The sequence below is a fragment of the Prionailurus bengalensis genome, chromosome C2, assembly GCF_016509475.1.
Source record: "Prionailurus bengalensis isolate Pbe53 chromosome C2, Fcat_Pben_1.1_paternal_pri, whole genome shotgun sequence".
NCBI lineage: Eukaryota > Metazoa > Chordata > Mammalia > Carnivora > Felidae > Prionailurus > Prionailurus bengalensis.
This window is the reverse complement of record NC_057350.1, coordinates 137,676,714-137,694,111: the sequence shown is the minus strand read 5'-3', so window position 1 is coordinate 137,694,111 and position 17,398 is coordinate 137,676,714. Positions and strand designations below refer to the sequence as shown.

At 37.0% G+C, this 17,398-nt stretch overlaps 1 protein-coding gene across 2 annotated transcripts in view; it reads left to right on the top strand.

Annotated features, from left to right (window-relative positions):
* The window catches only part of EFHB (EF-hand domain family member B), a 49,442-nt gene that overhangs the window by 15,634 nt on the left and 16,410 nt on the right, over nucleotides 1–17,398 (top strand). Inside the window, exons 2-8 of one of the 2 annotated variants that reach the window (XM_043595501.1) lie at nucleotides 3,256–3,318; nucleotides 3,768–3,911; nucleotides 4,601–4,781; nucleotides 6,207–6,317; nucleotides 10,083–10,212; nucleotides 15,085–15,168; nucleotides 15,747–15,814. In XM_043595501.1, coding sequence (XP_043451436.1) covers nucleotides 3,256–3,318; nucleotides 3,768–3,911; nucleotides 4,601–4,781; nucleotides 6,207–6,317; nucleotides 10,083–10,212; nucleotides 15,085–15,168; nucleotides 15,747–15,814 — 781 coding nt within the window. The remainder of the gene's footprint in view (nucleotides 1–3,255; nucleotides 3,319–3,767; nucleotides 3,912–4,600; nucleotides 4,782–6,206; nucleotides 6,318–10,082; nucleotides 10,213–15,084; nucleotides 15,169–15,746; nucleotides 15,815–17,398) is intronic. The other variant, XM_043595502.1, reaches the window with a different exon arrangement.

The following is a 17,398-nucleotide window of genomic DNA, read 5'->3' as shown; positions in this document are numbered from 1 at the left end:
CCACAATAGTATGTCATTTGAAGATACCATAATTTATTGAACCATTTGCCTGTTTTTCCATATTTAGTGTGTTTACATTTATATAATTTTTTTAAATGTTTATTTTTGAGAGTGAGAGACAGAGTGTGAGCAGGGGAGGGGTAGAGAGAGAAGGAGACACAGAACCTAAAACAGAACCTGAACCAGGCTCCAGGCTCCGAGCTTGTTTATGTCTATGTAAATAAAACACTATTGTCTCTTAGTGGACCACATGAAAAATGACACAATAAATTTTCACCAAACTTGGGGCCTATGTTTGGGATAGCCAAATTCAGGTGTAGGCTATGAAGGACAGAATGTATTTTTGTTGTGGGGCTTGATGGAGAAACTTTAGGGGAGGAAAAATAATTTTCTCTCTACTCTTCTGAGTTCTTGGCTGAGACTCCCTGCCATAAAAAACAGATTAGCAAGAGAAAAACAGAAGTTTTTTAAATATGTATACCTCATGCATACATGAGAGATACCCAGAAAAACTGAGTAACTCCCCAAGATAGCTCAAGCCACCTCCTTAAACCCCATCTTAAGTTAAAAACAAAAGAAAGGTGTTGGGACAAAGGGAAGTTCAGTTGTGGGAGGTTGCCAAGAAAAGTAGAGTAAACAAGGGTTAGGTTTGTCATGCAGATTTAAGTCAGTGTTTCCCTGTTGATAAGAGTGGAGTCTTACAGCCATCCTTTTCTTCCTGGTACTGGGAGGGAGACACATTTACAAATGATTTCCTTTGTAAAACATAAATATCCTTTATGAAAGGGTCACTTCTACTCTTGTTTGCAGAGCTTCTTTCCCATCTGCTGTTTCTTAGAATGGTCCGCTCAGAATAATCTTTTTTCTGCTACCTTTCATACCTCAAAGCGATGGACAGACATCCTTGAGAACAACTGAAGTAAAAAGAGAGATCCATGACTGAAGTGGGGTGGAGGAGACTTGTCAGACATATTATATGACACTAGATAGAAATCAGACATAATGGCTTCCATTTTTGTGTCCCCAGTCAAATGGCATGAGGACATCAACCTACTCATAGCTACTGATCTGCAATCAAATTGCTTTTCATGTAGGCAACTCTATGAGGAATCCCAAGGGCATTTCTGCCCACAAAATGTTTACAATGATGAAAACCTAGAATATCTACCGTCAAACACTTGGAAGGGAAGCCGGTATGAAGGACAGGTAGAATTCTGTATGAGGCCATGGGCTGATTGATCCATCAATCAATCCATCCTTGCTTCTATCTCTGTAACTGTCTATCACCCACATAATTAGCTGCGTGAGTGTTCCCATATTCTTCAGCCTCATGAGGCTATCTTTCCATTGAATATTTAAAAGAATGGCTGGAGCGCCTATAACAGGTATAGCAGGAGAGACTTTATGTTCCTTGATATCTCTGAGGTTTCTTACAATTTTTTAGCTGAATTAAAAATCACTTGTATGTGTCCTCCCTTTTCTGTATGCTGCTTTAGCCCAATTTACAACACAGTCTCTTTCCCTTTTTTCACACAGTGTTCTCACATAATGTAGTTGTATGAATATAATTTACTTAGAATGACTGGGTGCCTCAGTCTGTTGAACGTCCTTTTCTTGATTTCGGCTCAGGTCATGATCTTAGAGTCGTGAGATGGAGCCCTGCTTAAGATTCTCTCTCTCTCTCTGCCCTTCTCCCCCCCTCATGCTCTCTCTGTCTCTCAAATAAATAAATAAATAAATAAATAAATAAATAAATAAGCATGTGTTAAAGACTTTTAAAAAATTGAATTTACTTAAGATTTGGCATTAAAGCTTCTCACTGGCCAATTTCTTGTATTGGTCCTCCTGGCCTCTCACTTGTTGAAGGCCTTTCCCACCTTCTCCTCAATATTGTCGTTTCCTTTAATCCTTCCTTAGTCTAGCCCATCAATAGTTCATATTTTTTCACATTAATTTTTTTTTATTTTAGAGAATGAGCAGGGGAAGGACGGGGGTGGGGGGAGAGAGAGAGAGAGAGAGAGAGAGAGAGAGAGAGAGAGAGAATATCTCAAGCAGGCTCCATGCTCAGCATGGAGCTTGACATGGGGCTCAATCCCACCACTCTGGGATCATGACCTGAGCCCAAATCAAGAGTTGGATATGCAACCAACTGAGACACCCAAGCGCCGCTCTCCTGTTTTTTAGCAAAGCAATTAAATTCTCTGCCCATGTCTGTGGGCTTCCTCTTTTATACCCAGAGATGTTGTCAAGATACTGTCTTAAATCTTGCTGGTTCTCCTCCTAAGAGGAATTCTGTACTCAACACTTAACATAATAAAAAGCTTTCACATACCCATCTATATCCATGTATCTGTTTATATTTTTATCCAGCTATCCATTTAATCTATCTATCCCCTTGCCAACATCTCACATTTATCCATCCACCCAACTCTCAATCTTTCTGCTTTTCTCCATCCTGATTCCTCCATGACCCTCCAAAGACCCAGAACACTCTTTATGGGAAGTTTCTTTCTCTAATTTTTTTAAAAAGAAACTTATGCTTTGCACAAATAACTATCAGCTGCCTTGAAATGACAAAGGAGAAATAGATAAAAAGTGTATCTCTGGGAATAAATAATTATAATCTTTGTCTTGGGCAAAGGAAGAACAGGTAAGAACCAAGTTAGAATTAAGTGAACAAAACCAAGTGCATTGGGGCCATTCACTGAAGGAGCTTGGCCAGGAAGGACATAGTTGCATATGCCAAAAGTTGGGTGTTGGTAGAAATACACTCAAATGCAAACATACCACACACATTCAGAAGTACCTAATACTTTTTCTTGAGCTTAGTTTGAATGCAGCTGTACTCTCATTGTACTGATTATATCATGCAACTGATAAACATTATTTCTAAAAGTTGACTCCCTCAGCATATTCACAGAGATCCCATAACTGGAAGGATCACTGACAATACTACCACTATATGCATGTGTGTGTGTGTGTGTGTGTGTGTGTGTGTGTGTGTGTGTGTGTATAAAACTATATGTGGGTATAATATATATAGTGGTATATTTAGCAATTAATATTTATTATGTTATATATCAGGATTACTGTAGATTTGCTATATTTCTTACTTTTTTTCTTAATTGTGTTAAATAGTTGAAAGTAACTTTGTAGCATTAGAAGCATAGCCCAAATTTGAAATAAATGCCATTGTTTAAAATGTTCCACCTCTACACTGACATGGCCAACTATTTATTTTCTTTTTCCCCTTAGGCAGGGAAAGTTATTCCTATTGGAGACAGAGTTGCAACCTGTTTGACTGAAAAACTTCCCAGGGTGAGCGTTTTCAATATGGATTTTTGTGAGCATTAGACAACTCCCAACATTTCTTATGAAAGTTGTATAAACTTAATGTGGTCAATTTTGATTATTTACTGTATTTTGAGTCCTTTTATTGATTTTGTCCAAGGAAGTAAAAATTCAGGCTTAAAATTTCCAGCTCTACAAAAACTATTGAAAATACTGTTTATTTCTATAGAAAATAGTCATTTATGTTATGCTTTCTAACTTGAATACTTCCTGGTTGTTTTCTAATATAAATTTTAAAATATGATGTTTATTTCTACAAAACAAACACATGTTAGGAAGTTTCATTATTTGGGTCTATAGTTCCTCATGTACTTACTCTACTCATGCAATGAAGGGGGGGTGCTCACTGATTGGTATAGATTAATCTTGCTAATATTTTCAAAACTACTTAGTTTCATTTTCTTGTCTCACTGTAGCTAATTACTCCACCTGAGGCAAAAAAATTTTTCAACTATAGATATCCACCTGCTGGAGCTGAAAGAGTATTTTATGGCAGAGCAAATGATCCCCAAATCGCACCTTATTTGACACATGGAATAAGATCTAAAACTTCAATACCGGTAACGTCTTTTCCTTTTTTCCCTGTATGTTATTAACTTCCCGAAGTGAAATTGCACAAATGAGGTATTAATGAAATCATCAGTTCCAGTTTCCTTCCCTCTCATACTCTTGAGTAGTGAAAAAATCCAAGCAGCAACAGCCAAGACACAAGATATTAATGGTCTGAGCCATAAACTACACATTCTCCCCTCAGATAATTAAGAGCCAAGTTGCTCTCCATTCTCTCCGAGTAGAGAGAAATGCTGTTGGGCTTTGTTAGAACACAGAGAGGATGAAGGCTGGGCGATACCACATTGAGGCACTACATGGTGCTTGTGTATACTTTGCAGGGAGCAGGCTGAATGTTGACTGGGCAGTCCAGATTCAGAACCCCTCATCTATATATCTGGAGAGAGCTTGTGGCAGCCTCGTGGCTCTTGCACTTGTCGTTCCCATACTTCTAGACTCTGAGTCAAGTAACCACGGAGCTCTCTTCATAAACCTTAGAGCCTCCTTGAAGGTTCATGTGTAGGCATGGTTCAGCTTCATAGCTCCAATTCTGACAGTTCATTTGAAGATGAGCAAAGGCAAGGACAATGAAATGTTTTTCCATAATCATATTCTCTTCTTCCCAGTTATTGATTAGTTTCAGTTTTCAGATTTTTGCTTTTGGTTGTTGTTACATCTGTGCTTTATATGATTTCTTTAGGCAAAGGTATTGATAAATCCACAGCCCATTACAACATTTCAACAGAAAATTAAAGATAAAAAGGAATCAGTATATTTCAGCAATCAAAGGGCACCATTAGGAAAATCTCATGATCAAACGCCAGGATTACCTAAAGGCCTGGATGTACTCCATACGACATTTGGGACAGCAGTCGTCAGAGGTAATAAAAAAAAATGGTGGGGAGCTGGATGATAAAATGAGTCTTCTAAAAAAAAAGAAAGAAAAAGAATTCTTAGAAAATGGAATTGAATATCTTGTTGACATGGCATTTGGTGGTGGTACAAATAAATGATGATTCAGAATGAAAGATGGGATCATAGCAAGAAAATTAGTCTCAGACCCAGAATCCTTAGAGTTTATGTGTACCAAGCAGTAAAATTTCAGGTTTTGGAGGCAGATTCAGCAAGAGATGATATAAAAACAGGAGAGAGATTCAAGAAAGTTAATATTGTAGCCAGCTATGAAGTCTGCAATCCCATCTCTATGGACATCCATTTGTGTGTTTTATTTCCACCGATGCTTCTGATGTGCTCATAACTCTTAACTTTTTATGAAACAGACCACAGAACAAGTAAGTTTGACCAGTGCTGTGTACCACACTCCATCCATGCAGATCCACAGTGTCAACCGTATGTTAACCAAATGTAGGCAGTGTGTAGAGCAGAACTTCACTCTTCTTTGGAGAGGAGTGGAGCACATCTTTCAACAAACAATAAGTTAAAATGGAATTGGTCACAGGTCATTGTTTCTTCTGAAGCCCCAGCCTCCTGCCATGTTGTTGGATGCTTTTCCTTACACCCATTTCACATTTATTCCCTCCTCTCCTTTTCAGGTCTCTTCTCCTCTTTCTCCAGGAATCTTACCACAGGAGACCTCAAATTACATTTTTCTTTATCCTGCAAAGAAGTTTGGTTCTCTTTGTTTTTCTGCACCCCTTAAGGCTCTATCTCAGGAACCCTACCTTTGTTTTCACCCAAAGGGCCAATAGATTATTTTCCTTAACATAATAACACCCACTCTGGAAATAAATTATGCCTCTCTCTTGGGATGAAAAATCTGCAAAATCTACACTTCATCATGTCAGATCTAAAGTTAAAATTAGGCAAAATTTGAGGCTTGAAAAAAATGTATTTTAGGATAGATGATCTTTTTCCTTTATACTAGTATTTAAAAATTGTATTTATGTAGGCATGGCATTACAACATTATAATTATTATATCATAACTGCTATCTAGGATTACACCATTCAATGTGAAAGTAGTGTCAAGGTATACCACATTTAAATACATAATAGAATGTTCTAAAATGTGCATATGTCTATTCATAGCTGTAATAATTCATCTATGAGACAAAAAGTACTGTCTTACAGGATTATTCTGAGTTGACCCGCTTTCTGGTATTCTTCACTATTTGTGTATAGGCTGTGCCCTGTCTTTCTTGCTAAATCTTCATTTGTGTTCTCTCAGAGTGCCCATGTAGCCTATGCCATTGGCATACCTCATTTGTCATTTGTTCTAGTCAATTTAAATATGTTATAAATAGATGGAAATTACCTTAAACCTGATTTCATCAATTCTTCCTTTAGAATTATCTGCTAGAGATGTAGTGAATCCACCAAAACCCTATGAAGAAGTATGTAAAGAAGGAAAAGAAGGACATGATCTGTATATTGTTTCTCACAATGATTATTATGTGGGTAAGTGCCCTCCAGTGTAAAATAGGCCTGAGCATATAGGATTCTCAGATTTGTGGAGAGGAATAAAGATTATGTGTATAAGGTTAAATGCCTGGCATATAATAAGTGATCAGTAAATAATAACTTATTAATCATAAGGTCATAACCCCTGATAGCTAGGTACATATATACTTATGCATTTTGTATATTAAATGTAGAAATGTATGTATTATTAAAAGGAAAAAAACATCTTAGAAAGGTTACATGGTAGTTTTAGGTTTAAAAAAATACTGTTCTTATTCAAAGGTCAGGATTATTCTAAGTACTAAGATTGGGTAATGGTCAAGTGCACAGTTTTTTGAATCAGATAGCACAGGTTCAAGTGCTAGCTTATCTATTTACTGTCTCTAAATCTTGGATATTTTAATTATCCTACCATCATCTATTCTAATCTCTTAAATGGAGATGATAATATTGTGAGGATTAGGGGAGTGCCTGCAAAATGCTTAGCATAGTGCCTGGAACATAGAAGGGGCTCAATTACTACTCCTATTCCCACTCCTACTCCTACTATTATGATGTAATCTTGTCTGATGTAGCATATCACTAGAACTATTCTGTAGCACAACTAAAAGGCATTAGATATTTAGAGTGCTGTGAAATACAGCTTAATTGTTGGCATGTCGGTGCTAAGTGGAATCTTGATGAAATTAATAGAAGACAGAATCAGACTCCGATATATGTCCCGAGAAAGTTGATGGATTATATGTGATTGATTCATGAACTCAGTCTTCATTAGCTAGAAGCAAGGCTTGCTCTTTACTGCAGCGCAAGGCCCCTCTCTCCCTTGCTTTCTCTTACTTCTTTACTTTTTCTCCTCTACCACCCTCTCATACCATAGTCCCTCTCTGTGCTCTTCCTCCTAATTCTGTTGGTAGCTGGGCCTGTTTCCTATTTTCATTGCTCCACTGTCGGAATCTGTCATTCTCTTCTTTCATGGCCAATCTCTGCTGATTCCCTACACTTTAACACATCCAGTCCTGAGATGATTTCTGCCTTCCCACTCTCACACCACTGCTTCCCTCACTCAGTCGTGGGTACCCCTTCTACTTCCCTGGCTCTCTCCCTCCCTCCCTCCCTTTCTTCCTCTCCTCCCTCCAGTCCTCCCTCCTCTTATTCCTCCTTCCCTTTCCCCCTTTTTGTGAAAATACTATATTCATTTTTTGAAAAAGCTGAGCATGTATTGCACAATAAAATCCAGCACTTTTGTGATCAAACATATATACATATATGTATGTACAACATAATACAGACAACTTGTAACTAGATACCTTATATATATTTAGCAATTAGAGGAAAATGAGCATAGATTTTTTTTTTTATATTTAGAAGAGCTCTAATGGACTATAAAATGACTGACATTACTTTCATTTGATGATTTAAAATTTTTTTTAATTTAATTTTTTTGAGGGGGGTGAGGTGGAGAGAGTGGGAGAAAGAGAGAGAGAGAGAGAGAGAGAGAGAGAGAGAGAAAGAGAGAGAGAATCTTAAGCAGGTTCCATACCCAGTGTGGAGCCCGAGGTGGAGCTTGATCTCAGGACCATGAGATCGTGACCTGAGTCGAAATTGAGAGCCAGACGCTTAACCAGCCAAGCTACCTGGGTGCCCCCATGTGCTGTTTTTTATGGAAGTTTCATTGGCCTCTTGAAAAGGTGTAAAATCCAGGGTGCCTGGGTAACTCAGGATGGTTCATGAGATTGAGCCCCATGTCGGGCTCTGTGCTGACAGCACAGAGCCTACTTGGGATTCTCTCTCTTCCTCTCTCTCTACCCCTTCCCTGATGGCAGATACACATATGCTCTCTCTCTCAAAATAAATAAACATTAAAAAATAAAAAATATATAATAATTGTAGAGAATTTAAAAATCTCAAAAAATGGGGGGCACCTGGCTGGCTCAGTTGGTAGAACATGTGACACTTGATCTTGGGGTTTTAAGTTTGAGCCCCACACTGGGTATAGAGATTACTATAAAAAAATTAAATCTTTGGGGTGCCTGGCTGGCTTGATTGGAAAAACATGTGAATCTTGATCTCAGGGTCATGAGTTTGCACCCAACACTGGGGGGTACATATTGCATAAATAAATATTAAAACAAATACATACATACATACATACCTAAATATCTCAAAAAAATTGGAAGAGAAAGTAAATGTAACCTTGAAATCCCATTAGCCAGAGATAACTACAGTTTATATCTTAAACATCTTTTTAACCTGCATGCACTAAGCCATCTATCTTTAGTTGAACGGCGTAATATTCTCCATGCTTTTGGGGAACTTTAATGTATATACATTAAACATTTTTTACTTAAAATAATATGTCAAAAAAAAAATGGAGTGCCTGGGTGGCTCAGTCAGTTAAGCATCTGACTTGATTTCGGCTCAGGTCATAATCTTATGGTTTATGAGTTTGAGCCCTGAGTCACGGAGCCCCTTAGGATTCTCTGTCTCCCTCTCTCTCTCCCCTTCCCCCATTTGCACACATGCACCCTCTCTCTCTTTCTCTCTCAAAAATAAATAAATAAATATTTAAAAAATAATATGTGAAGGGCACCATTCAATAACAATAAATATATAACATCTTTCAAATACACTTAATTTTAGTCATTACTGTAATAATACATATTTCTTTTATAAAATACAAAGAAAATCTCCCACAATTCCCAGTCTTTCACAGATGATACTTTCATAGATGCTTTTTTTTGTGCATTCACATAGGAGTATATATGTGTGTTTTGTTTCCCCACTATATATGCTTTTTTCTACTTGCTTCCCCCTCATTTAATGTAACACTGTAGTTGTTTTTCCATATCAGTATCTATATTGTATTTTTCAGTATCACAAAATATGTTGCTTATATATCTTTGTGAATGTGATGTTTTTAGGATATATTCCTAGATTTATGAACATTTGAAATACTAACTCTGAAAGCCAAAAGATACACCAAAATAGGTGCCCCAGTTTGCCCGCACACCCATAGTGTATTAGAGTTTCCACTTCCCATCCTCCTTAACAGTGAGCATTGCCAATCTTCTTTATTTTTACTTGAGAGACAAATTATGATTTCACATTATTGTTTTTATTTACATTGTTTGGATTACTGGTGAGGCTGAATCTCCATCCTTTTTTTAACCTTTTAGCTGATCTCTAGTTTTATCTAGAAAGACTAACACCTTATCTAGAAGATTTTTATCTAGAAGACTAACTCCACATTATGACATGGAAAAAGTACAGTATTAGATGTTAATTATAAAAAGCTCCCTGTTGGGTTCTCAGGTTTCAGTTTCTAATATGAGATAAGTGAATACAATGAAATGGGAGGGTTGCAATGTTCTGATGGTCTCATCAAATCAGCAAGTACAAAACACCAGGCTCTCAAATCTTAGCACAGTGGAAAGGGAATCTTGGGATCCCAAAGCACGGCAGTACCTCCCCTGATCTTTAAGATTTCTGCAACGTTAATGGGGCCTGGATTTTTCATCATTCATATGTCTTTCTCCTACATCATTTCTGTACTTACTTTCCAGATATGAAGACAAGGGACTCTTGTTCCACCAGTCTCCCAGCTCACGTGGGAGGATGCTTGTCCTCCCTTGCCAAATCTGTGCAATCCTGGCACTGTTACAATTCCATTTGGTTCCCACTCTCATTTTCATTGTCAGTGAGAGCATAATGTGCTTCTTGCAAGATAAGGTTATTTGTGTTGCTTCCTCTTTTTTATCATAGGAGAAGCAAAGAACCGAAAGTATAACCCATCAAGTTTCCATAGGTTTAACTTGTATGGGGTCCCAACACCACATTTTAATGATGGACGAGCCATGGCAAAAACTTTATATTGGCTCCATGAACTACAAATGTAAGTTTAATTATATTGTATCCTGAAACAGGTGTTAAATATCATGGAACATGTACTTAAAGAATAGTATGTTGATTAAATTTATTTTTTGAAGAGGTGCAATGCATTGATATTGTTCAAACATAAAATTAATAGAAAAAGATATGCAGTGATATGTCTTCCAAACTTCCCAGTTCTCCCAGAGATAACCATGATACTGTATGTGTGTGTGTGTATGTGTATCATTCTATGGTTATTTCATGCCTTTGCAAGCAAATCTGAAGACGTATTTTTAATCTATAGCATCAACCCTATTCATGTTTCTTAAAGATGTGGGCTTTCATATCTCTATAAGATGGTCATATCATATATAACTGAATTGTTATTTATCATTCAGTTTTGTTTCATAGTTATTTGGGCACCTGAGTATCTGACTTAATTCTTGCAAACTGTGACCTTTTTATGCCTGAATTCTAGATAGGACTACTTGCCTAGAAAATTAAAATAAAGTTCCTTAATTTTTCATTTTCTGTGTTATGTTTTATATATAGATTAACACTTAAGCATTGGGAGATTACTGATAATAATTCATATTTCCTCCTATGCTTAAAAAACCATAAGATTGGAAATACTGATATAGTGGCTTGAATGGTGGTCCCTCAAAAAGACATTGTTCATATTCTAATTCCTAGAACCTATGAGTGTTACCTTATGTGAGAAAAGGGTCTTTGGAAGTGTAATTAAGTTAAGGATCTTGAGATGAAGAGGTCATTTTTGGATTATCTGGGTGGTTCCTAAATCCAATGACAAGTGTCCTTATAAGGGAAGGCAGAGGGAGATTTGAGACAGAAGAGGACAAGACACATAGAGAAGAGGTGATGTGAAGATGGGGGAGATTGGAGTGATGTGGCCTCAAGCCAAGAAAGGCCAAAGAATGATATTTGCCTCCAGATGTTGGAAGAGGCAATGAATAGATTCTCCCCTAGAGCCTTTGGAGAGAATGTAGCTTTGCTGACACCTTGGTTTCTAACTTTTGGCCTCCTGGAATTGTGGGAGAATGTTCTTGTCATTTAAGGCCACCAGTTTATGGGAATTTGTTACAGCAACCACAGGAACCCAGTACATCGTGCCTGTACTTCTGCACACCAGTTGTGGAAGTAGATTTGTTTTGCCCTCTGCCCTCTTTAAAGGAGACACTGGCCATCCAAGTCTCCATGGGCCTCAGTGTGCATACAAAGTTTGCATGCCCACAGATACTCAACCTGCCTGGCTCATTCATCTGTGTGGCCCCTGTGATAGCAGCTCCCTATGTTAGAGGCAAGGTGCTAAATACTTTACATGTTATTAATTTAATTTTTCCAACAACTCTTTGAGGTAGCTGTGTTATAATTTTTATCCTTTCAATTTCGCAGATGAAGAATCTGTGGTACAAAGAAGTTAAATCGTGTACCCAATATCATGCAGCTAAAAAATACTAGGGGTAGAAATGAAACCCAGGCAGCGTGGCTCCAGAGGCTGCCTCTAACCCCCATACCAGGTTTATAGGCACTGGACTCTGTGATCACAGGCCTGAAATACTGATTTCCATTCCTCGTCTACTTTTTTATTATGAGTTTCTGATGCTTGAATTATTCAAAGCAATAATGGTAAAACATAAACCCAAAACAAATTCTTGTAATATTATATACTAAACCCATATGAAATAGTGTTCTTTAGAGTACAGAAGAAGAACCCATATAGCAAACATTGGTTAACTTGTTAATATTAAAGTAGTTAAACCATTATTTAAGGATTATTAAGGATTATAGATATATGAATTAAATATAGAAATTAATGCCTAAAGGGAGATAACAAAATGTGGTTTATCCATTTTTGAAAGCTTAGAAATGTAAAGCTGTTATCAATTTATAAAAGATCTAAAATAAACACAATGGCAATGTGGTCCTTAAGAATGTCCTAGAGCAGAGCCTTTAGGTTATTAACAAGGACATATTTATCAATGATTTGGTGGGATAGTCATAGAAATATACACTGAATACAACCAAAATGAATGCAGTGTTATGTGTCAATTATATCTAAATTAAAAAAACAAACAAACAAACACTGAATTTGTAAAAGCAGGTAACATGCAGGGATCGTTTTCCTCCAACTTGTCTCTACCCCCAAGGAGACATCATTGATGGAACAATGCTTTATTTGATCATATTTCTTGTATTTTGAAACTTAATTATTGCAAAAGCAATAGAGAGATTCTTCATTGCTCTGGTTTGCTGGATTTTTAAAAGTTTGTTTTAATATATAAATCAGAGAGAGAGGGGGTGAGAGTAGGGGAGGGGCAGAGAGAGGGAGAGAGAATCCCAAGCAAGCTCCACACTGTTAGTGCAGAGCCTGATGCGGGGACTTGAACTCACAAACCGTGAGATCATGACCTGAGCCAAAGTAGGACAGTTAACCAACTGAGGCACCCAGGTGCCCCTGGTTGCTGGATTTTAAAAAGAACTCACCTCTTCATTCTACAGTGTGATGTCTATTATAATTTTGGAGTTAAGCATGTTTACAATTTAAGGTATCTCAGTTTTATATTTTAATGTAAATTTGGTTTACGCTCAGCTTTTAAGGGATGTATTTCCTCTGTAAAGCTACCTCTATCTATAGTCTGTTTACGATCTTTGGTTTGAAGAATCAGAATCTTCAGATGATGCGAGAGTGTGTGTGTGTGTGTGTGTGTGTGTGTGTGTGTGTGTGTGAAAATTCACACGGAGGCCTTTATTCTGAGTTGTTTAGTGAAATGCTGTGAGGTTGTGCAATGATGCTGAAGTTAAGGATATTCCGACAGACATGGCTGCTAACAGATACTTCATAGTTCTCCCAGAAACATAATCTAGGCACTTTTAGGGTGAAAGGAGTAAGCTCCGTGATTTATAATCCTTACCCACTTCATCCCTACATGTTCCTAATTATGCCCTTTGGAGGTGGTTTTTAGAATGTCAACCTTATTTGTTCAAATTATGGCCCTTAAACCGCCATTGATTTATTCTGACTTTACCCATATTGTTCTTTTTTCCCCCTTTTTGAACCAAGGGGAAGTTAATGGAGATATAAGAGATGAATTACTTTATATTTCATCTATTGTTTCTCCACAGAGTGTCACTCTTCTCCAGAAATTTATACGGCTTGGTGTTTCTATAGTACAGGAAACAGTTTAAAAAATTTTTTTTTTCAATGTTTATTTATTTTTGGGACAGAGAGAGACAGAGCATGAATGGGGGAGGGGCAGAGAGAGAGGGAGACACAGAATCGGAAACAGGCTCCAGGCTCTGAGCCATCAGCCCAGAGCCCGACGCGGGGCTCGAACTCATGGACCGGGAGATCATGACCTGGCTGAAGTCGGACGCTTAACCCACTGCGCCACCCAGGCGCCCCACAGGAAACAGTTTTAAAAGCAAATGGAGTTTAAGAATTTAATGTTTATTGTTTTTAGTCTTAGCAAAACAATAATTTATTAATTAAAAAAAAATTTTTTTTTTTCAACGTTTATTTATTTTTGGGACAGAGAGAGACAGAGCATGAACGGGGGAGGGGCAGAGAGAGAGGGAGACACAGAATCGGAAACAGGCTCCAGGCTCCGAGCCATCAGCCCAGAGCCTGACGTGGGGCTCGAACTCCCGGACCGCAAGATCATGACCTGGCTGAAGTCGGACGCTCAACCGACTGCGCCACCCAGGCGCCCCATAATTTTAATGTTATTAAATAGTAGTGTTATACTTTATAGTTCTCAAAAGAAACCTTGTTCATTTAATCACAGTGATAGAAGTAATGAAATTATATTACAGAAAATTGGCAAAATAAAATCAGCCATAATCCTGTCACCAAAATTCAACCATTATTATCTTTTTAATGTATTTCTTTCTAGTGTAGCTTCCTGTGTAAATGTTGACATAGCTTTAATCACCATGCGATCCTATTTTATACCCTGCTTTCTCACTTAACATAAAATAATTTTATATTGCTGTATATTCTTAATAACCAACATCTAAAATGCATGCAGAGTGTATTCTTGTTATTGTGGCATAATTTAATCACCCTCCATGACTAAACATTTATCTCCTTTTTTTTCATTTGTAGTCAATGAGCTACAAATATATATATATACATACATATATACATATACATATATATGTGTATGTATATATGTATGTATATATATATATATACACATACACATACATATATATATATATAAAACTTTCCCACATTTTAAGTTGTTATGTGGATTATCTTCTTATGATTGGCTCCCAGATATAGATAAAAGGGAATGACCGTTTTTATGCTTTTTGGGTCATATTACCAAATTATTTCCAAAAAGATTACAGTAATTTGCATTTACCAAGTGTTTTACTGCAAGTTGTACCAATGTTAGGTATTCTGTCTGTCTGTCTCTATATTTGCTTATGTACTATGTTAAAAGTGCCACTTTGTTATTCTTTTATTATACATTTGTTACTGGAGAGTATCATAATTTCTCCATATATTTGCTTACTAGATGTGAGTTATCTATTTATATTCTTTGGTTATTTATTTGTTGCTTAAACTTAGAAATTTTAGGAGTTGCATTTGTGATAATGATATTAACACCTTGGTTGTGTTTACTGAAAAAAATGTTAAATCTGCTTGTCTTATTCTTTACACAAAATTTTATATTCTACTATAAACTTATCTTTATAATAGAATATAAATGACAGAAGAATGAACATATACAGATATTTTTAGCATACAGCTTTTTTTTGAAACTGGATGTATGTTTTGATGACTCAAATGATACTATGGTATTCCTCACCATATGTGTATTTGGCAACCAAGAATACTTAGGTTGACAATTTTCTAATTTTATAGGAAAAGAGGAGCTAAGGTTGTATCTAAGAGAGTTGATGATTTCACAGAAAAGTTTCAACATCAACTTGGAAGAGTTTTAGATCCGTAAGTTAATAATTAACTTTGAATTGATAGTGTCTTTGGATGGAATTTAAACAGTGCTCTTGTGGTACATGTTGGTTTGTTTTCTGTTAGGTGCTATCCGTTAATTTAAAAAGTCATCTTTCATATTAATCAGGGGACTCTACTCCGTAGAGCCTGGGCTTCAAGGAAAGTGCTGAGTCCTCTGAAATGAAGAGGGCATTCGGAGAAAAGGGAGGGAGAATTTTGTGTAAAGCTTTATTTCTGGGATATTAGAAATTTAATTTATCATGTTACATTTTCTCTCTCTCTTCCCTGTGTCTGTCTGTCTGCCTGTTTGTCTCTATTTCCGTATTCTGCTTTGAGTCTGTTCTTAATTTTCTTCTTAACTCTGGGCTTCTGAAGGCCAGGGAAAGCATATATAGCCATTGCTAATGCAAGGGGGAGGTTGGACAGAAGATCTTTTGGAGAACTTCTGTTTGATCTTCATAGTTGGTTATAGGAGAAATATAGGCTATTAAAAACATATGGCAAGTGTATTCTAAATTCCAGAGATGCCATGTGCTGAGTGTTTTAACTAAAGGATTTGTTTTCTTTGATAGCATTGCAGAAACAATGAATGTTCCCCCAGACCACACGTTTGGATCTTGTCTCCGTGCCGAGGAGTATGGTAAATATACAAACTTTCCCCTTAAAAAACAAACAGCAACATCCCCACAAAGTTATGCTGTTAAATTCACCATCTCCTTCCCTCAAAGCTTCTAATTTTAAAGGCTTAAAACATTACATTAACATTAATGAGAACAATTTGTAGCACAGGAGAGAAAAAAATGTTCATATTACGTTTGCAATATGTACAGTTTAAAGCCTTTGTGAATGAATACCTAAAGTGTAGTCAAGGCTCAGAACTTTATTTAGAAAATAAATATGGCCTGTATTAAATACACGAAAGTGAGCGAAGCAGCTTTTTGGTGAATTCAAACGTTGGACGAGGCTCTTGTCACTCAATGTGGTGTGCAGACTGGCAATGTTGGTGTCCCCTGAGAGTTTCTAAGCCATACAGAGTCCTAGGCTCCACCCCAGACCTACTGAATCTGAAACTGCATTTTGAAATATTCCCAGATGAATTGTAGGCACATTCAAATTTGAGAAACCCCTCTACTCTACAATCACATAATTAAGAACCACTCTCTTCCCACCAGCCAATCAATCGATTAATCCATAAAGTGGCAGAAGAAACTTGCCAGGATTTTGTCTTTCTTTCTGAGCCATCTGTAAGGTAGATATCCAAAGGCAAGACTAGGCTAAGGCTTGACAGGATTAGGCTGTCTATCAGTGGTTTTCAAAGAGTCTGCAGTCTACCTGCATTAAAATCACCCAGGGAATTTATGAAATATGCAGGTTCCTGGAACCTGTGCCCAGACATGCTGATCAAGCAGGCTCTTATGTATGCTTAAACTCAAGTTGAAGAACGGCTGTTGAAAAGGCTTTAGCTAAAGCCCACTCACTGACAAATAAGATGTATATTTATTGAGCTTATGCAATAGTGTTTTCGACCAACATTAATCACATTAATTAGGAGATTGTATTTTGGGTCTGTTTTTTAGATGAATTGTTGCATGTTTAATGTATGCCTAACTGTCTTAGAGGCTCTTCTTACCTGTAAGAGTGGTTAAGAGATGATTTAGGAAATGCATCAATGAGCCTGAAAAGTAAATAGGTAATCATGGTAAATTCCGCTTACTCGAGGGTAGGCTTCATGCTGGTGGGTGCTTCATCTTGCTATCTGTTGGATCCCTGGGGTCTAGCATAGAGTACATTTTTCACAAATATTTATAGCATGAGTTGGTGAATCCAACACATAGTTTATCATTTTGACGGTTTGACAGCACTGACAAGTTTCCTAATAGTTGATCGAAGTTATCCTTACAAATTGAATAAGATAGTGTTACAAAATGAAAAGGAAGAACACTGACATTAATAATTTTAAAAAGATGTAAGTATCAGTACCAGCATTGGTGCTGCATAGTTGAACTGTGAAAGGGGACTGATAAGTCCTCTCTGGACTTTTTCTGGAGTTTATGGATGGAGACAGATTAACTGTAGGTTCTCACCTTTTGTGACCATTGTTGGGGTCAATGAATAGCATTTATTCTGCAGAAAGCTCCTGCTTCTAGGGACTTACTGATTTCTTTACTGGGCCTGAATTTCTCCTTTACACTTACTTATGGAAATAAAGGCAGCTGTGCAAAGA